The 20,576-nt window shown below is 58.2% G+C and overlaps 1 protein-coding gene and 1 long non-coding RNA gene across 2 annotated transcripts in view; one reads left to right on the top strand and one right to left on the bottom strand.

Moving 5' to 3' along the window:
- CCDC13 (coiled-coil domain containing 13) overlaps positions 1-18,634 on the bottom strand; it is a 31,409-nt gene extending 12,775 nt beyond the window's left edge. Inside the window, 11 exon segments of the mRNA XM_070391481.1 lie at positions 868-1,074; positions 2,456-2,632; positions 3,356-3,517; positions 5,614-5,718; positions 6,923-7,039; positions 10,920-11,009; positions 12,582-12,724; positions 14,779-14,832; positions 14,835-14,911; positions 16,864-17,090; positions 18,585-18,634. Of these exon segments, the coding sequence (XP_070247582.1) occupies positions 868-1,074; positions 2,456-2,632; positions 3,356-3,517; positions 5,614-5,718; positions 6,923-7,039; positions 10,920-11,009; positions 12,582-12,724; positions 14,779-14,832; positions 14,835-14,911; positions 16,864-17,084 (1,353 nt within the window). The 5' untranslated portion in view covers positions 17,085-17,090; positions 18,585-18,634.
- Positions 18,598-20,016, top strand: LOC138992642 (uncharacterized). The gene is made up of 2 exons (XR_011468116.1): positions 18,598-18,777; positions 19,452-20,016. It is a non-coding gene; the product is annotated as an uncharacterized lncRNA (long non-coding RNA).
- The last annotated feature ends 560 nt before the right edge of the window (positions 20,017-20,576 follow it).

Raw genomic sequence — 20,576 nt, 5'->3', positions numbered from 1 at the left:
CCGCAGAGCCCTCGTGCCTGACGCCGAGCAGCCCAGGCTGCGCCCTCGAGGGGTCGGCCAGGGCCGCATATCTTCAGGAGCTCACGCCTGAGATGCCTTTACTGAGCATCTGCCGTGATGATACTGCTATGGCCGGTGTCTCCTCAAGGGGAGAAAACTGGAAAATGATGGCGCAGTGGGACGAGTCTGGCTCGGGGATGCACAGGGCGTTCGGAGAGTGCCCAGGAGGGGTATGTAACAGAGAACTGGGGCCCCGGAGCTTCCCAGGGGGGCTCATGAGAGGTAAGACCTAATGCTGAGAGGCAGCTGGCCAGGCAGGGTGTGGGGGAGGGAAGGGAAGGCGTGAGCGTCAGGCACACGCACAGGCCTGGAGCAGGGAGAGAGCAGGGCGAGTGAGGAGCTGAATGGCATCCTGTGGCCAGAGCGTGCAGGAACCGGAGGGGCGAGGAGAAGGTGCCGGAGGGGTGGCAGCAAGAGCTGGTCACATGGGGCCCTGCCGGCCAGATGAGGAAGTGTGGCTTCCCGCTACCTGGGATGTGAGTGTGAAGGCTGCTCTCCAGCCACCGCCTTGGACCATGAGGAGGAGGGGATGAGCTGGAAGGAGCCTGGGCCCGTGAGGACTGCGTGGTGGGGAGCCAGGGACAGGTTTTATGCAGAGCAGGGGGACAGTCAGGTTTGTACCTGGGAGGGTACAGGTGTGTGCAGGATGAGCGGGGGTGGGGGCGCCAGGTGGAAGCAGGCAGGGTGCGGTGCACCCTGAATAAAGGCAGGCGGAAGGGTGCAGACGGGGCTGAGATGTCTCTGGATGGCGGACGGACGCGCCAGGACTGGGAAATGGCTGCTGGGCTGAGCCAGAGCCCTACTCACCTGCACACTGAGCTGCCCAATCTCCAACTCCAGCCGCCGCACCTTGGCCTCCCGCTCAGCCACCATGGCCTGCAGCTGGGCCACCAGGCTGCTGCTCTGCTGGGCCTCGTTGTTGAGCTGCTGGTCCAGGCGGTGCTGGGAGGCTCGCGTCTTTTCCTCCTGCAGACTCAGGCTGCCCAGAATCTCCTGTAGCTGCTTCAGCTGGACCTGGGGGGCCGAGCAGGAGGGCAGGCCAGGGCCAGCCATGGCCCCTGGGTAAGGAAGGACAAGGGGCCACCGACCCCCCACCCCCCACCAGCACCCCACCATTCCCTGTGCCTGCCGGGGCCTCACTGGGACACTGTGTTCCCTGGGAAAGCACTCGGGCAGGTGAGGGCCAGGCCCTTTTCCTCTCCTCAACTTTCTTCTCCCTGAGGTCGGGGCCAAGGGCGTCCAAGGGGCTCTCGGGACAACGGGAAGCAGCTCAGATGGTGGCCCCTCAGCCAGTGCGGGGGGACATTTGGGCAAAACGAAACCCTACCCCCCTCTGCTGGGAGACCGCCCTTGCAGGCAGTACCCGGCACCCTCGCCAGGAATCCTTCGGCACCTGCCGGAGGCCCCGGAGGACACTCTGAGGTGGAAGTGCCCTGCCTACGGGCCAGGAAGGACCACGTTGGTGACGCGGAACAGGAGGGAGATGGGGCTCGGGGAGCCCAGGGGCACTGCTGGTGAATGGCTGGGCTGGGCTGGGCTGGGTTGCAGCTCTCATCGTGCCACCTTCAGTGACCAAGGATGGTGGCACACTGGGCCCTCAGCCCGGCACCTTATTTCAAAACAGGGAGCTGAGGCTCAGAGCGGGAAGGCAGCTGGCCTAGGATCACACGGTGAGGTGTCAACAGAAGCAGGCCTGGATCTCAGGTGTCCTGTGTCTGCCCCCACCCCCCACCCCCCAGAATGATCACGGACTGGGGGCGGTGCCTACGCCTGCATCCGTTCCCCCAGGTACCCCGGTCAGCCAGGCATGACCACCGAGGGCACAACTTGGAATTCAGAGTCAAAACTCTGGGGTGCCGCAGGCCCCGGAAAGAACAGGCCAGGCTGGGGTCAGAGCCGCAGAGCGGCGCTGCTCATCAAAGGCTTCACAGGCAGATAAACCCGGTTGTATGGTCTTGGGTGACTCATCTAGGCAACTGGAGTCTTAGTTTCCCCGTCTGTGAAACCGGGTTATCTTGGGGACTAACCATTACAAACTGCTCCCCAAGGGCCCAGAGGGGAGGGGCTCCGTGTTGCCACACGGACAAGAATCTGTGCTGGCCCCTCAGTTGTCCCTCCCATTCCCTGATGAAAAATAACCCAAGCGTCATCCTATTCCTCCGCCCTCACCCATTCCTTTCTCCTTTGGCGTCCGCAGGCCTGGTGGCTTGTGCCTGACATCCGTCTCATACCCCATGACCTCTAGACGCCCTTGGGCAGCTTCTGAGCTGCTCCTGCCCCTGGGGTGAGCATCTGGAGGCCATGGGCTGCGGGGTCATGCAGGTGGCATTTGGGGTCCAGTGAGGGCTCCCAGGGGCTGGGCCGGCCGATCGCAGGCTTCTGGGAGGGGCCGTACCATGAGGGCATCGATGAGCTCGTCGTCATGCCGGCCCTTCTCCACCAGGGTCCCCATCTGACTCCTGAGGGTCTTCACTTCGCTCGCCAGCACCTTGTTCCGGGACCTCACGCCCTCAAACTTCTTCTTCAGCTCTTCGAGCTCTCTCTGGAGGGCGTCCCGCTCAGCAGCCAGTTTCTGGAACCAGAAAGTGCAGTCCTGGGCAGGGCGGAGCGGGGCCCCCCAGCACATCGGGTGCCTCGCTCCCGCTCACTGGGAGGCGATGCCTGAATGGGCAGGGGACTTGGCCAAGGCCATAGAGCAAGTCAGTGGAGCCAGGGCCCCGACGCCAGGCCTTGCCCAAGCACAGGGTGGACGGCACCGTGGATGCCAGGACTCCTTCCTTGGCTCGAGCTCCAGGAGCTGCCCCCACTCTGCCAGAGTCAGGCTGAGAGGAAGCACACGGCCACCTCTGGGCACCTCTGGCTCTGTCCTCCAGGGGTGGTCCTCCCCCCACCCCCGGCCCCCCCTCCCCGCCCCCACCTGAGCTGGGATGAGAGAATAGCTGTGCTTCCATGATGCAGGCCCCGGGGGTGATACCAGGCCTCCACCTGCCCCAGTGCTGCTCCTTTAAGGCCATCTGGGCCCTGCACACCTCTGGGGCTGGGACACTTCCCCTCTCCTTTTACAATGGAAGTTTCAGATCCAACCTCCCAATCGGCCAGGATGGGGCCACCCAAGGCCATGAAATGGGCTCGGCCTGAGGACCCAGTCAGGCGGCTCCAGCTGATCTCAGGGTGTGAGGAACATACACAGCGGCGACCCCAACCCCCGGGTGTCCTGCCTCTAAGGGCTGCCTCCGAGTCCTTGCAGGGCGTCATGATCCCCGGGCCCCACCGCCCTCCCCGGGGCGTGCATTACCTCCCAGCCTTCCTGCTTTTCCCTTTCCAGGTTGCGGATCCTCAGCAGGTTTTTCTCCTGTGCCGTCAGCTTCCTTGGGTCGGGACAGACGGACGGCTCGTCACTGGCTGCTCCCACAGACTGGCTCTGGGTCTGTCCCAGCTGCTTCTCAAGCTCTCGAACCTGAGGGGGGGTTAAGACTCGCTGTTCCACGGCCGGTCTGCCATCAGACTCGACTGCTCGGAGGGCCACCCTGAGGGGTGACGGGGGACCCCACCAGGCAGAGGACGCCACGGTTCCAGATGGATGTGGAAGCCCCAGAGGAGGGGGGCTGGGGAGGGGAGGGATCTGAGGTGACACCTTGAGCAAAACAAGAGAAGACACTAGAGAGGGTCAGCTTGGAAATGGGAAGCATCAAAGTCAATGAGAGAGATCGCCCCGTCTCCGAGGGCCTTGAGGCCGAGAAGCAGATGTGTAGCCCCAGGAACCCGGGAGGGAGAGGACAGAGGACCTCAGCTAGAAGAACTCTGACAGACAGACCACCCAAGACGTGCGTGGTGTGCGCCTCGGGCGGCCCGGGGTGCTGGCCACGTGCGAGAGATGCCGCAGAGGAAGGGCAGGGATGGGAGGCTCAGAGGCCGGCTCAGAGCCTCACTGAACTTCTCTGAATCTCAGGTCTCTCGTCTGTGACATGGCCCTACGGGTATACCCTGAGCTTGTCTGAGCTCGGGAACCCCCCAGATGCTCCTTGGAATGACAAATCCTGGGGCCCACTCCAGACCAACACGTCAGAGCGCCAGGGGCAGGGCCTGTGGGACCTGCGTGGAAAACAAGTGCTTTGGGAAATCCTACGGTGGCCCACGCGCAGCCCTCAGCGCCGGTCCAGCTCTGCTAGGCTCTCGGCAAGTGGCAGGCGGGTGGCTTATCACCCTGGGGTGGGAGTGGGTAATTCCCAGGGTCCTTCTAACCCTGGTTCCCCTGGCGACATAACATAAATGATGGAATAAAGTTGGGTAAACCTGAGCAGGTGGGGGCGGGCTGGTGCGGGGTGCAGGGGCAGCAAAATTCACCAGACTCACTGGCAAAGGGTAGCAGTGAGGCCGTGAAAGCGCATGTCAATGCCCTCGTGTGGCGTTGTGCGGTGATTCCATTGAGCATTAAGGAACACAGGACTACTTTTAAAAGTTTATTTATGCAACTTAACAACAACAATGATGGCTGTGTGGAGTGCTTATAATGTCCAAGCACTGTGCTTTACAAATGTTATTTCACTGAACCCCCAACAACCCATGAGAAAAGGACTGTCGCCTCCATTTTACAGGTGGGGAGACTGAGGCACAGAGAAGTGATTTGCCCAAGGTCACAGAACTTGTAGACCAGCGGCTCAGGCCACACTCAGACTCGAGTCTCTTGAACCCCCAGGCCCCACACTGGTCACTGGTTAATAGTTTTCTGAGGGCCTTTTCCTCCTCGGGTTGGTTTCAAGGATCCCACAGGAGCCCCCCGAGGGTAAAAGCCACCCAGAGCTGTGACCCCGAAGTCCCTGGGATGAGGGCCAAGTGCTCGGAGGCTGTGGTAGTTATACACCGACTGGTGTTTCTTGGTTTGAAGGCAAAAAAGAGGAAATTAAGCACAGCTAACCTCGGTCCAGCGCTTCCTCGGGCCTGGCGCTGTGCTGAACGTGTTACACCCCCCGGCTCCTTCAGTCCTCCCAACAGCCCGGTGGGGGAGGTACTAGCAGAGTCCAGTGTTTGCAGATGAGGAAACTGAGCACAGAGAGGGGAAGTAACTTGCCCGAGGCCACACAGCTGGTGGGTGAGTGGAGAGCTGGGATTTGATCCAAGCTGTTGGACTCCCCCTGCTCTGATCCTCTAGGGAGGCTCCGAATGTTGAGAACGGAAAGAGGGAGACCAGGCTAAGTTTTTACTGGGTATTAAAACTTCTAAAAGTCTACGAGCATCTGGACAAAACTGGGAAAAGCCTACAAGCGCGCCAGTCACGCAAGTTTACACGGACTGGGGGGAAAACATGCCTGGAGTCGAATAAATCAGAGGCTTTGGCTCTGTGAAGCGCCAGTGCCTGCCACATGGTAACGGTTACATAAATGCTTGTTCACTAAATGGCAAATTAAAACCAGGCTGGTTGGGGAGAACGGGAAACGACGAGCCTGCGGGGGGCCTTTTGGGGGTCCTGTGTCTCGGATGTGGGTCCGTGGGGGTCTTTCGGGGGCATTTCAAGCCCTCTGTCCAGGGCCCGGAGAAGTCTGATGACTCACTCACCTTGCTCTGCAAAACGAGAATCTGTTGTGCCCGACCTCTCCAGGTCCCTGGCGAGGACAGAAGCTGCTGGATGTTCACATCTTCCCCAACCTCGCTGGCCAGCACCTGGAAAGGGCGCGGCCTTCAGTGTGGCCGGGAGAGAGGGCCCCGCCTGTTCGGAGGCAGAGTGGGTGCGTGGGGCTCCCAGGAGGCCCGGCCTCTGCCCGCACAGCCTTCCTCCACCCCAGAGGCCAGCTGACCACCTTCCAAGAGCAGCTCTCCCCAGGAAGGCAGCAGGCCCCTCGTCCCCAGCATTTCTTGGCGATGGATGCTTAGAGCAGACGAGGAACTGCTGACAACACCCGGGGCGGGCGGGGGGGGGGGGGGGGGGGGTCCCTCGCTCATGACATATTCTGGGATGAGTGAACCACAGAATTCACCAAAACCTGCTTCCTTAGTTTGTTCACCCGTCACCTAGCGCTGAGCTCGTTCTGGACGGCCACAGGAAGTGCAGGGCCACGGGGCCACGCCCTCTGTGAAAGCCACTGACACCGGGCCACATCTGAGGGCAGCGAGGCAGAGGGGCTTATGGATGTCAATCGGGGACGTTTGGCTCCAGAAGGCCCAACGCTGCGGCTGCTGACGGGAGGTGTTCAGGCCTGAGCTGGACACAGCAGGCTCGGCCTGTGCCCGGGCCCTTCTGAAGCCCGTCACGGAAACCTGATCGGGCGCACCGCGTCCCCGGCGCTTGTTTCTACAATAGAACACTGTTTTGGAAATCTGAGGCGTTCCAGCAGGACAGACAAATGCCAGAGAATTCACTGTGTAAATAAAAATAAATAATGGAGCCGCTGGGCCTGCCTCCCAAGCCTGAGCGTTTGCCTTTGAAGGGGGGCCCGGAATACACAAACAACCTATTCATTTTCTAATATTGCGGACGGCAGAGGGCACGAGGCAGGTCTTGGCTTCTAAGTCCAAGGTGGCTTAGGGAGGAGAGGCCCAGGATCCACTGGGGTGCACAGGGCACAAGGCAGGTTTTAAGGGCTCTCCCTGGGTGGACAACACTGTCCTCCTCGCTCCGGGGCTGGGTGGGCTCCACGCGGGCATGTGTGCAGGGCTCCCCGGGCAGCCGGCAACCCCCCTCGCCAAATGGTTCTGTTTCCAGGGCTGGTGGAAGGAAGTTACTGGATCTGGAGCCTGACCCAGAGCGAGCAGCATGGTGCCCACAGGGCCAAGCCCTCGCTCGTCCTGAATGGAACCCATTGTCCCCGTCATGCCCCTTCCCGATGCCAGCCCCGGCCAAGCGGGCCTGAGCCTGGCTCTGAGGTACCTTCTGGGCCATCCGGAGGTCCTGCTTCAGAGACTGGACCTGGTTGCGGAGGTCACTCGTCTTCAGGTTTGCGGTGGCCAGCCTGTCCTGCAAGGCCTTCACCTCCGGGGTCTCCAGCTGGTGGGGGAGACAGGATAGAGAGCCTAAGGCCCTAAGCTGTGGTAATAACCAGAGCCCCCATTTCCGAGCACGTGCCGGGGGCCCTGCCCAGTGCTCAGCGAGGAGCCTCTCATTTCATCCTCACCAGCCCCTGTGAGGAAGGTTCTGCTGTCAGCCCCTTAGAGCTGCAAGGTGGAGGCTGGTTGGGGGTAAGCCCCCTGGGCTTGGGCACCTGGTTGGGAGAGAGGGAGGTGGAGGTGAGTCCTGTCAGCCCAACTCTGGGGGCTGAGCCCTTTGTTCTGAGGGTTGCACGTGCACACACATGCGCGCACACACACATACACACACATACAGACACACACATGCACACGCACACACACACATACAGACACACACATACAGACACACACACACAGACACACACACATACAGACACACACAGAGACACACAGACACACACATACAGACACACACAGACATACACACAGACACACACATACAGACACACACAGACACACACACATACAGACATACACAGACACACACACACACAGTGGCCACAGAGGGGGAGCCACACTTCCAGGCTGTGCACTCTCTCTGCTGTGCTCAGAGACCAGCCTCACAGCTCACCCATCTTCACTCGGAACAGAGAGGGAACCGGTTCCTTTGCAGGAGGGCCACTGCCATGGAAACGTGGGGCCTCCCTCTCCTGAAACCCCCAGCCGGGCCTGGGTCCCTTTCCTGGCACTGAGGTCGCTGAACAGAAATAAGGACCCCGTTTAAATCCCCAAACGCTCCATACCCGTGGCTTGAAGAGCTGTGGCAGCCATGAAAACTCTGCCTCCTGGAACTCCTAGCAACGTTTTTTGTTTTTTTAAATAATGTTTGATTTCAACTATTAAATGTAAAATTTTCTCCAATGTGCTGCCCACTTCTCTGTCTTCAGTAGAAGTTCCCGAGACTCGTTCGGCTTGAAAGGTACTCCCAGGTCAGCCCATTCACACCCCTACCCTAGGTAATGAGAGTAAGGTCCAGAGAGGGGAAGTAACTTGCCCTGGGGTGCACAGCCGGTTGGGGGTGCCAGAGGTGGAATCAGAAGCCTGCTCCTTCCCCTGCACCAGCCGACTCGCCCACGTAAGCCGTTGCTGATGCCCAGGCACTGTGGCAGCAGGAGTGCTGGCTGGTGGGCTAGGCGTCCCACCAGCCATGGCACCGACCGCCTGCTCCTGTCCCAACAGGCCAGGGGGGCCGCACTTCTGGGAAGCAGGACGGGGACTGCAGTGGCTTTCTGAGCCTCCCTTAACGGACACAACAAAACTTCCAGTGTCAACGCCCGCAGGAAAGGCAGATCCGAGGAGCCTGGGTGTGGGGAGCGCCGTGGAGCCCCCAAGGCTCTGGGTAGCCCAGCGGAAAAGCCCGGCCTCACCAGGTTTCCTCGTGATGGAGTGGGTATAAAACGCTACTCCCCGGTCCTGCTCCCACAGCACCACCACGAGGCCAAACAGAGTGACAGACGTGAACAGTTCTGCAAGCTGGGAACTTACACAAAACCCAAGGGCATCCTTTTTTTAATCTTTTTTTTTTTACGGGTCCCTCCCTCCCCCCCAATCTGGCTCCCTGCCATCCCTTCTCATGGCTGTTGGGCACTGTCTTCTCCCAGCTACTCTGCTGCTTTGACTCTGCCTTGGAGTGGGAAGCAACACCCCCTGCCGGTCAGATCTCCGGTGCCAGGAGCCCCGCGGGCCCTGCTGGGCGGTGAGCTTCTCAGAGCACGGGGAGAGCAGGCAGAGAGCACCTGCATCTAGAACCCAGGCCATGACGTCTCCCCAGCCCGTTTCCTCATCTGTAAGATGGCGGGGGGGGGGGGGGGGTCACCAGCCTCCGGGGCCTGCGAAGTGGTGATAGGATCACACAGGTAAAGGGCGCTGCCTGGGGCAGATTCTGCCAGAGGGCGATGCCGGAGGCCCTAGCCCGACTGGGCCGGGCAGCTGGTAAAGGGGGCTGAGGGCCCACATGCACATACAGCCGGCAGCCCTCTGCTCTGCCCGGCCCAGTCCTCCTGTCCCGGCAGCTGGGCCAACCCCACCTCCTGCCGTTTCGAAGCTGTGTCCGCCCAGAGTGAAAGTCCACAGGCTCTGAGGGGACGTGGGTAGGGCTGTGTCCTTGGAGGGGATAAGTGAAGCCCAGCCCCCGGGGAGCCGGCAGCGCCAACGCCAACGACGCTCACACCACCGCCTCCTGCAGCCCCAGCGGAGGGAGGGCCACCCGCTCCACTCTGAACAGTCTACTGGGGGTGGGGGGAAGGCACTGCCTTGGTTCTCTCTCTGGTCAGAAGATGCCCAGGAAAACCACAGGGCACTGATGAATTGAGACGGGCAGCCCATCACCTGCTCCTCCATCAGAAACCGTCCAGGCCCCCTGCAGACACCCCAGCTGCCATTCGAGGCCCCCTCCATGGGGATCCCCCCCCCCCCAGCTTCCTTCAGCTCACACTCCCTTTTCCCCCTCAGGGGCCCTGGGCTGCAGGCCAAGGTGATCCAGCTGACAGACACCAGTTAGCAAACAGGATAGAACAGGGGTCCTCAAACTTTTTAAACAGGGGGCCAGTTCACTGTCCCACAGACCGTTGGAGGGCCGGACTATAGTTAAAAAAAAAAAACTATGAAAAAATTCCTATGCACACTGCACATATCTTATTTTGAAGTAAAAAAAACAAAACGGGAACAAATACAATATTTGTATTTGCATGTGGCCTGCGGGCCGTAGTTTGAGGACCCCTGCGATAGAATACCCATGCTTCCCGGCCTCTGAGCCTGGGCTTGCCTGTTGGAGGCCCCGCCCCCACCCCCTTCTCCAGCAGGGCCCCCCTCAGGAACCCTCCTTCATGCCACCTCCCAGCCGCCTCAGACCAGGGGTGAGGGGCACGCTCCCTCTGCGACCTCAGAGCTCAGCCCCTCTAGAAGGCCCTGCCCCCTCCTTCCCTCGACATGGCCCCTCATCTGCCCTCTTGGGCTCCCCGGATTCAGTCTCCACAAGTGCCTGGGCCAGCGCTGCCCCCTCCAGGAGCTCCGGCCCGGCCCGGGGTGGGCACGGAGGCGCTCAGAGCTCTGGGTCAACCGGGGCCGCTGAGCGCGTCCCTCGGAACCAGGAAAGGCCCTGGACCCTCAGCCCAGCCCCTGCCGAGCGCCAGCCCTCCTCGCACCCCCAGCAGCCAGGCGGGTTCACACAGACGGGCCCTCAGGAGGCACATCCACCCTGGACCCCCAGGGCCGGACGCTGCATGCAGAGGACTGAGCCCCCCCCCCGGGACGGGCGTGAAGCCACTCGGTCCTGAGTGGTGGAGAGCTGGGGGGAGGGGCTGGGACAGGAGCTCTGAACTGGGCGTCCTGAGGCTGGGACCCGGGTCACCAGCTGGCTGCTTCCCAGGGGAATGTCCAGGGAGGCCTCTGGGATGCTCTCGAGACTCCGGGAAAGAGAAGAATTCTCAGAAAATAAACCGCCCCCTCCAAGCAGGGCTCCATGGGCAGCGGTGAGCCCCCTGCCCCCGGGGGTGACGCAGGTGGGGTGTCCCCCCAGTGAGGATGCTGTACAGGGTGCTGGGCTGAGAGTGGGCGGCCGGTGGGGCCAGGCCCTCCCCTCTGGTCCTGAAATCCTAGGCTTTCAGGTCCTCAGGCCCCTCCCAAGCCCCTCTCTGCGTTAGACCACCCCCCACCCCTGCCTCCACTGGGGCATCCCTGGGGGGGGGATTGTGGCCCCCCAATCGCTGCTGTGCAGATGCTATGATGGTGGCACCGCTCCCCAGGGGGGTAGAGGTGGTCCCGGGACAGAGGCACCTTCCCCCCCCCCCCCCCCCCCCCGGGGCTGCCCGCTGCCTCCCAGCACAGAGGAAGATGCATACCAAGGCTCCGTCTCCCGGCTGGGCCCTCGGTGGCTTAGCTCCCGCGTCGGTGGCCCCCTTGGCTGGCAGCCTGGCCAGGGCCGTCTGCAGCTGGAAAAGAAAGCCCCACACTCAATCTTTCATTCTGCTCAGCAATTGTGGCACCGAGTGAAGCAGCCAAGGCCGCCCTAGGCCCAGGCCGCCCTCGGGTGCGTGGCTGCAGATCTCCGACCTCCGTGGTTGTCGGGGGGTCTTTGGTGGGGGTCTTTGGTGGGGAACGCTCATCCACCACATGCCCTGGGAGAGGGTCCCATGGACAGTCCGCCCTCTCCCCAGCCCTGGGAGTCACTGACAACTTAACAAGAAGAACGCTGCAGCCAGGGCCTGTGCCCGGGAACCCTAACAGCCGTCTGGGAGGGGTAAGGAAAGACAGACTTCATGGTTCAGACGAGGAGACGCTGAGGACCCGCTGCCTGGGCCCATGGCCAAGACCATCACCACATACAGACAGGCCACCAGCCCGTCACTGGCTTCCCCACTGCTCCTCACACGAAGCCCACGCCCTGCCTAACAAGGCTGGGCATGGCCCACCCCCACCTCTCTCACCTCATCCTCTTCCCCTCCCGGCCACACGGGTCTCCTCCCAGACCTTCTTCCCCACTCAGGGCCCCGCACCTGCGGGCACCAGGCATGGGGGCCCCTCCGCCACCTCTCCCATCTCATCCTCCACGCTCCCTCCTCTAAGAGGCCCTGGGTGCTGGTCTATCTCCCAGGAGGGCGAGAACCAGGCCTATCTTATCCCTACAGTCTCCCCGGGGCCTGGCACAGAGCCCGAGACGGGTCTCAGAACTGTGTTATGGAAGAAAGAAGCCCCAGGTCCGTGCCAGGCACAGTGACAGGGAGGACACTGCGGAGCCACAGAACTGGACTTGGGCACCACCACGTGCTGTGCGGCTCCAGGAAGCCGCTTAGCCTCTTCCAGCCTCGGCTCCTGCCGCCGTGTGAGCAGAGGCTGGTGGGTGCTCCCTGGTACATGGATTCCGTCCCGGCTCCTACGGGAGCGTGGACTGCCTGGGCTGTGCCCTGGCCCTGCTGGAGGGCTCTGGGATGAGCTGGGGGGGGGGGGGGGTGCAGGGGGCGGGGGGAGGACAGGGGGGCGCAGCAGAAAGAGGAAGGTGGGCGGAAGTGAGACCAATTGGTAGCACGCTCCTGGCTTGAACTTCCAATTCGCCAGGATCCCCGTTAACGCATCTAACAAACGTGCATCCAGTGCTCACTCCATGCTGGGTCCTGCTCTAAGCGCTTTGCAACATGAAGTCATTCATTCCTCAGGAAACCGTAGGGGGAGCCCTGTCCCTACCGCCACGTGACAGACGGGATGGGGGGGACCACCTCGCTCGGTGTCACAAAGCGAGTCAGCGACAGAGCTGAGGTCCCCACCCAGGCAGCCAGGCTCCAGGCCGCGTCCTGACCTCTGTGCGCTGCCTCTCCGTGACCCCTGTCCCCCTCGCTTCCCGACACACTCCCCCCTCTCAGGATGCGACAGACTGAGGAGCTCCCTGCTACCACGGACCCACCAGCCCTTCAGAAGGAGCCACAGCCCCCCAGTGAGGCTCCCTCTGTGGAGGGGTGGCCCGGGGTGCTGGGGCCCCGGCAGAGACGGGGATGAGCAAGGCGCCTCACTTCCTGCTCCAGCTCCCGGACGCGATTGCTCAGCTGCTTCACTCTGGTCTTCGCGCCCTCCGACTCCGCCATCAGCACCCGGTTCCTCTTGGACAGCTCGACGATCTTGCTGGCGATCGCATCCCCAGCCACACCGACTGACCCTTGGGGGAAAGGAAGAGAGGGTGGGGTCAGTGAAAGACACAGTCCCACACAGCACACACACGCTCCACTGCCAGCCAACCACCAGGGCTTTGAAAGAGGCTCGGGAGAGTCCCCGCACACCTGGGCGCCTGGAACCCGACCCCAGCAGGCGGGCGTGCCCTAGGAGAATAACCTAGTCGGGAAGCGGAGTGTTAATCCTCCGAGAGAGGGGGTGATTGTGCCGGTCCTCCACGCCCTTCTTGGTGACAGGCTCACACACCCACACCTCCGGCCCCGGGACTCGGCTATGCCCCCCAGTGCTGACGCTGGGGTGACAAGGACTGGCTTTGGCCGATGGGACACTAGCAGACAAGGTGGAGGTGGAGGCTTGAGACACTCTCGTGCAGGTAAGCTCGCCCTTGTCGCTTGGGCCACCTCCTCAGGAGCAGCACACCCAGGCCAGCTGGCTGACCCCAGGAAGAGGAAGAGAGATGCACAGAACAAAGCTGACCCGCCCCAGCCCGGCCTAGACCAGCTGGTCCCCAGCCTAACCCCAGAGGTCGGAGCTAAATCAGCGCTTGCTGCTGAGCGCTGCTGAGGCGATGTGGTTGTTACACAGGATTTGGTGGTAACACCTAATAATACAGGAGCACATGTTCATTCAGTCAAAACTTAGTGAGTTTCTACCAAGTGTCGAACACTCGTGGCATCAGGGACTCAATGGTGAATGAAAAAGATTTTTATAGATCATAAAAAACCAGCATAAATATGCATTCCAATACCCGGGAGGAATAAGTGCTACTGACGCTGGGCAAGGGGGTGAGAGTGAAGGGGTGATGCTGCTCGAGGGACGGTCAGGAAAGGCCTCTCTGAGGAGGCAACGTGTGGACAGAGACCTGGGTGGATGAAGTGAGAGACCGGTCAGGCAGAAGGGTGTTCTCGGTGGAGGAACTAGCAAGTGCAAAGGTCCGGAGGCAGGAAAGTGCGTGGAGTGTCTGAGGAAGCAGCCAGGAGGCCGTGGGCAGGGGCAGGAGGCTGCAGAAGGGGTGGCTGGAGGGATGCCACGGAGGAGGCCGCATGGTGCGGGGCCTAGCGAGGGCAGGCGGTGGAGCCACCGCTTCTCGGCAGCCTTGCGCCAGGGCAGGCCGCCCTGCACGTCTGAGCCCCGAGCCAGGATGAGTGTTTCTGCCCTGGCAACACTGAGCCCGGTCTCCGGTGTTCTGTTTTAGACAGAAACGGCCGGAGCACGCAGGGAGGCGCAGGAGAACCCCAAGGGCCGTCAGGGTGCCAAAGCCCCTGGCTGTTGCATTTGGAACTGGTCCTCTGGGTGTCCCCACCCTCTAAGGCATTTAAGATCAAAGGCCGGGAGGGACGCTCTGGCCGGTGTCCGGCGAGGCCGGCTGCTCTCTGCCATTGGTGACACGGCCTTTGTGGTTTACTGGTCAGCCACCTGGGGATTGCTCATCGGGCACACAGGGAGCGGGGGCCAAGGTCTAGCTCATAACCACAGAGCCAACGTCCAGCCCACGCCCACAGGGCTAAGGTCAATCTTACGTACACCCACAAAGCCACGGTCCCCACCAGACCCGTGGGGCAAGGTCTCCACCAACACAGCCAAGGTCCAGCCTGGACCTGAAGGGCCCCCGTCCATTCTAGGCCATGCTGGGTCCTACGAAATCCCAGGGAACAGCTGGCTTCCCCGGCTCGCCCACCTCTCTGGTGCAGCAGTGCGAGTTGAGTAAACGCCTGCTATCGCTGGGGCGTTTCCACGTCCAAGATTCAACGTCGGGGCCAGAGCACCCACAGGAAATGGGCCCTGCTGACCCGGGAACACACAGCGAGCCAGCACCATGCAGAACCCTCGCCGGGAGTCCTGGCTGAGCCCCAGTTCTTCTATCCCTACCGCTCTCCCCTCCCACTTCCCGTGCTGGCCTCCGGGCCTGCCCTCCCTCCCCTCGCCCTCATTTCCAGGACTCCTCTGGACAAGCCCAACCACAGCGGACCCTCAGCACCCTCCTTGGGCCCCTGCCGCCTGGAACCCGCTGTGGGCCCATCGCGGCGATGGCGGAGCTACCTGTGAAGGCGAACCTGTCCTCTTCCAGCTTCTTCTTCAGGTGTTTGATCTCAGCAGCTTGTACAACCGCCCGTTCTCGTCCACGGTTTCCCTGAGCTGGTGGCGAAGCTGTTCGATCTCATCTTCCAGCACCCTGCAAGGCACAGGCAGCGTTACGGCCCCGCCGGGCACCAGGTGGTGATGAGAACTGGTCTGAACAAAGTAGGAAGGGGAAATTAGGGGACCCTCAGTGAGCGGATGTTAACAGACTGGTTTCAAAATCGAGACTCGGTGCACACGAGCCACACGCACATGCGCGCGCACACGTGAGAGGAGAAAGAAATCTGAATAACATGGTTCACTACGGATTCAACAGAGCGGGACATAAAACCTCCGCTCAGAGAATCCATCTTCCTCTTAAGCATCCATGGAACGTGTACAAAGGCAATCTTGGCAAATGCCAAATAATGGACATAGCTCTACAGACCGTTTTTCCTTCATGGCAATTGACTAAAATTAGAAATCAACACGACAAAAAAAAAAAAAAAAACGGCAAACCTATCGTATGTCTGGAACTAAAAAAAACAAACAAAAAAAAACAACAAAAAAAAACCCACTCCTAAATTAGGTGTGGATTAAGAAGAAATCCTAAATGCATCATCCAGCATTTCGAATGGACGGACTGCAGAAGCGATAAATATCACAACTTGTGAAAGGCAGAAAGTGATGCTTAGAAGGGGATTTACAGTCTTCATGGCACACACATGCTAGAAGACCAGACAGAATTTGTCTAAGCCTTACGTTGAGGCTGCGTCTCCAGGTTTTCGGTAAACCTGACAGAGAATCGGGTGGTTGGTTGGTTTTGTGTGTTATAAATTGTCTGCAAGGCCATTTGTAACGGAGCGTCTGCGATCACTTCCATTGTACGAATGGGACAGGCTCCCCAGCGACAGCTGCTCAGAAAGGAAATCCGTTATAGAAGTTAAAGGTTATAGAAATTATTGCTGTTGCTGTTAATCCACCCATGGCTCAAGTCTCCCTCGCTTCCAGGTTCCTGATCTGGGGAAAGGTCATTTGCCAATAGCTCTGGGGTTAACTTGGAGCTAATATTTAAGAGCCATATGAAGTTTCAATTATCGGGAGGTCTTCTATTTTTTATCAACTAGAATTTTTAGTAGAACATTCTGAAAATTGAGAAACCATAAACAGTAGTATTTGAAGATGGAGAAAAAAGATCCTGGGTGAAGCCAGAAGCAAAGAGGCAGCTCAACAACTGCAGTGATTTTTATGACAAATGACAAACAGAGAATTTTGTGTCAATACAGACTCCTGTGTAGACCAACATGCATCCGTGGGACGTCGAATTCGGAGCAGAGTGAGAAGGTTATGGACTCTCTTCGACTTTTCCACCAACTGTAAAATCGCAAGGAACCCGCCCAGAGCTTCTTCAGCACAGCCAGCTTTCTGTGATGCTAGGCCAGGAAAGGGACACTGCCCGGAGGAACAATCCCAGGTGGGAATGGGAGCGATGACTGTCGATGAACCGATGAACCACGAGAATTAGCCAACCAGCTCCTCAGAAACCCAGGCCCAGTTTCCATGAGAAACGACGTAAGAAAATCCAAGTGAATAGACTACACCCTGATGAGTGCCAAGATTTCATTTAAACTTTAAGTGGTTTTTTAAGTACATTTCCTACCCAATTTTGTCCGCAGACCTACCAGACTCTAGAGCAGCAGTTCTCAACCTGTGGGTCGAGACCCCTTTGGCGGTCGAAAGACCCTTTCACAGGGATCGCCTGAGACCATCCTGCATATCAGATATTCACATTATGATTCATAATAGTAGCAACATTACAGATATGAAGTAGCAACGAAAATAATTTTATGGTTGGGTCACAACATGAGGAACTGTATTTAAAGGGCCAGAAGGTTGAGAACCACTGCTCTAGAGTCTTTGATAACAACCTGTGCCAATACCCCTGTGTCTCAACTTAAAAACGCATATGCAGTCAACCTGACGGCCCAACTCTCGGCTATCGGTTCTCCCCCGCCTCCCGACCTCTTTGCGGCGGGCGCTCCGGGGAGAGTTCAGACGTGCATTTACCGCCGCTCAAAGCCGCTTTGCGAGTTTTGCTCCCCGGCTTGGAGAAGGCTGAGGCCATCGAAGACCTCCAAGGGCTCTTCCGGGTCATCGTCTCTGCTGCTGAGGCTCAGTTCCTTTTCCTTCTGTTTCTCCATCTGCTTCTGTAGCCTTCTGTGCTGCATCTCCTGCATGGCCTGGAACTGGAGCCGCAAGGTGTCCTGCGAGCCCTCCTCCGCTGCCATCTTGCCCTGGAAGTAGGAAAAGAGGCCCGAGCTGAAGCGACCCTCACAAAACGCACATTTCCCATGAGGGCTCAGTACATAGTCAGCGGGTCTGCAGCCCCCAACCCTGGAGTTAGCTGCTTAGCTTTGCATGTGGCCACGTGGAAGTTCAGAAGACACCACCCCCCCGCCCCACCTCAATCCCCTGGAAACCAAAGTTGAGCTGAGCCTCCTCCTCTAGCCCTGACTATGCCCCCCAACTGTGCCTGGCAGCAGAATACTCCCCATCACTCAGACTCAACGCTTCCCCCTTCCTGTCCCTAAAACAGTGGTTCTCCACTCTGGCTGAACATTAGAATCTCTCAGGAGCTCCCAAAATATGACTTGGGCACATATTGGACCAATTAAATCCCAATTCCTAGGGATGGGACTCAATCATGACTTTTAAAAGCTTCAGTAGCCCTGACCGGTTTGGCTCAGTGGATAGAGCGTCGGCCTGCGGACTGAAGGGTCCCAGGTTCGATTCCAGTCAAGGGCATGTACCTTGGTTGCAGGCACCTCCCTGGTTGGGGGTGTGCCGGAGGCAGCTGATCGATGCTTCTCTCTCATCAATGTTTCTAACTCTCTATCCCTCTCCCTTCCTCTCTGTAAAAAAAAATCAATAAAATATATTTTTAATAAATAAATAAAAGCTTCAGTAGATGCCCGTTAACCCCAAACCGAGTCCAAAGGCACGGAAGGCTTTGGGGGATTTGGCCGCTGTCTCTCCTTCCAGCCTGCCTTCCCCTTGATAATGCCACCTCTAGGTCACCTTGCTCCTACACCTCACAGGAAAAGTCTGGTTAGCCTAAATTTACAACAGAGTCCAACTTACTGTTTCTGTAAAGGGCCGGATGGTAAATATTCTAAGCTTTGCGGGCCAGAGGGCTCTGTTGCCGCTACTGTGTTGTGCCATTGCAGTGAAAAGCAGCCACAGACAAGACGTGAGTGGGCGGGTGTGGCTGTGTTCCAATAAAACTTTATTACGAAAATAGGCAGTGGTCTGGATTTGAGCTGTGAGCCTTAGTTTGCCAAGCCCATTTGGAGGAATTTCACCTGAAAAGGTGTCTAGAGATGGAAGAGAAGCGGGGGCTGGCCCTGGAGCGGGAGGACGGGGACAGTGACGGCCACCAGGTGGCGCAGTTCCCGCTCCACCCGCGCGTGGGGCGCGAGGCCTCCGCAGCAGAGACCAGAAGAGGGCGCTGGAGGTCAGGCGGACCCGAGTTTGCCACCGGCTCGGTGGCTTTGGGCGGGTGACCTACCCTGGGAGCCTCACTAACCCCAGTGCCGCGCGGAAATCAGTGCCCGGAGAGGGAGGAGGCGGAGCGTGAGGATTCCCGGAGCCGAGCAGGAGTCCTCGCTCTGCGTGGGGCGCGCAGGGAGCGCCCGGCCAGTGCCTGCGCGCCGGGCGAGCGTGTGAGCTCCGGCTCCGATCCAAGCCCCCGGGGGTGCGGGCTCCCTTGCGCACTTCCCCGCACTTACAACGGTCACTCCGCTCCTGCTGTCTGGGGCCACCGCAGCCGGGCCACCTCTTCCGGACGCTGCTCGCGCTGCCCCGGCAACTGTCGCCAGGGAAACCGAGCTACAACGCCCGGTCACGTCACCACGTGGTCCAGAGGGCGCCGGAAGTTCGGAAAGTGACAGCGGCCTGGGGGGCCCCGGGTGCGGCGGTGGGGTAGGTACGGAAGGAGGCGCGGGGGGGCTGGAGGCGGGTGTCGGGTGCCGGAGACTTGAAAGCGGCAGTCCGCTTCGGGGCCACGTGTTCTGAAAGTTTTGCGGACCAGACGTTCTGCGCAGGGTGCACATTCCGCAGGCCTGCCGGGGAGTTGAAAGGGGGACGGCCCCACCTTGAATGTCTTTGAAAAATGTTTTTAAAATGTGGGGGAAAGGTCATGTTGTGACGGTGAGTGAAGCAAGTGGCCGACCCCACCTTGACTGTCTTTGAAAAGTGTGGGGGAAAGGTCATGCCCTGATGGTGAGCTATTGCTCAGGTTGTGTTTTTTAAAATGGGGCCCAGAAGCAGGACCGGGAGGGGCGCATAGAAATAGTGAGAAAGAGTTATTTCATGTTGGTGTTGGAACTGCAGTGCTGTATTCATGTTTGCACTTCAGAGGAGTTTAAATATAACGAATGTGGTTTATTTTCATAGTAAAAAAACTCTTGTGGTTTTTTTTTTTTTCTTAAAGGCACTTCCCAATTGAAGTCACTACTATATTCAAGGCCATCTGAGGGTGGGAGACAAATTTCTAGGAGAGAAGATCTGAGGAAGCTTTCTGAATATATACCCAGGTCTTTATAATGTGAAAATCTTCAAATCTCTCATTTTTTTCCTTCTTTTCCACCTCATAGACATGCACAGAGATGCAGCGCCAGACCACTCGAGCACAGTATCACAACCAGAATGCTGACATTGACACAACCCACTTGTCTTACTCAGATTTCCCCGTCTGACCGGTATTCATGTGTGTGCATATTTAGTTCCATACAGTTTTATCACACATGTCAGTTTGATCGCCAAAGTGAAGAGAAGGCACTGAGCATTTAAATCACAAGGATCCCCCCTGTTGGGCTTTTAAAGCCACACCCACTTCCCTCCCCTCCCCACCTCCTTCACCAAGTCCCTAACCCCTGGTGATTGCTAATCTGTTCTCAATTTCTAAAATTTTGTCATTTCAAAAATGTTTTGTGAGTGGAATAATATAGCGTGTAACCTTTTGGGATTGACTCCCCCCCCATCCCCCAGGATAATTCTCTGGAGGTTTATTCAAGTTGTTGTATCAATAATTTGTTTCTTTTTATTGCTGAGCAGTTTTCCATAGTATGGATGTGCCCAGGTTTGTCTAACCTTTCACCCATAGAATACTTCTGGGCTGTTTCCAGTTGAGGGCTATTATAAATAAAGCTGATATGAACATTCATATACAGGTTTCTGTGTGAACCTATGTTTTCCTTTTTCTGGAATGCCCAGGAGTACAGTTATATGGTAATCACATGTTTAGTTTTACAAAAAAAAAGCAAAAACAAAACAGCCAACCTGGTCTGTAAGAGTGGCTGTACCATTTTACATTCCCACCAGCAATGTATGAGCGTTCGTTTCTCCGCATCTTTGCAGTGTTTTTTATTTTAGCCATTCTAATACCTGTGTGGTGACATCTCATTGTGGTCTGACATTCATGATGGATAATGATACTGAACAGTTTTCTCATTGTGCTTACCTGCGATCTGTATATCCTCTTGGGTGAAGTGTCTGTTCATGTCTTTTCACCCAATTTCTAATTGTTGAGTTTTGAGAATTCTTTATGTATTCTACATACTAGTCTTTTGTTGGGTATGTGGCTTGCAAATTTCTTCCCAGTCTGTAGCTTGTCTTTTAATTCTCTTTGCATGGACTTCACGGAACAACTTTTTACATTTTTATTAGGTCCAATTGATCAGTTTCTTCCTTTTTTGGTGTCAAGTGTAAAAACTCCTTGC

Source organism: Myotis yumanensis, unplaced genomic scaffold (genome assembly GCF_028538775.1).
Source record: "Myotis yumanensis isolate MYYU_CA2020_CCGP unplaced genomic scaffold, mMyoYum1.0.hap1 SCAF_14, whole genome shotgun sequence".
Taxonomy (NCBI): Eukaryota; Metazoa; Chordata; class Mammalia; order Chiroptera; family Vespertilionidae; genus Myotis; species Myotis yumanensis.
The sequence above is the reverse complement of the archived record's forward strand: the minus strand, read 5'-3'. Positions and strand labels throughout refer to the sequence as shown.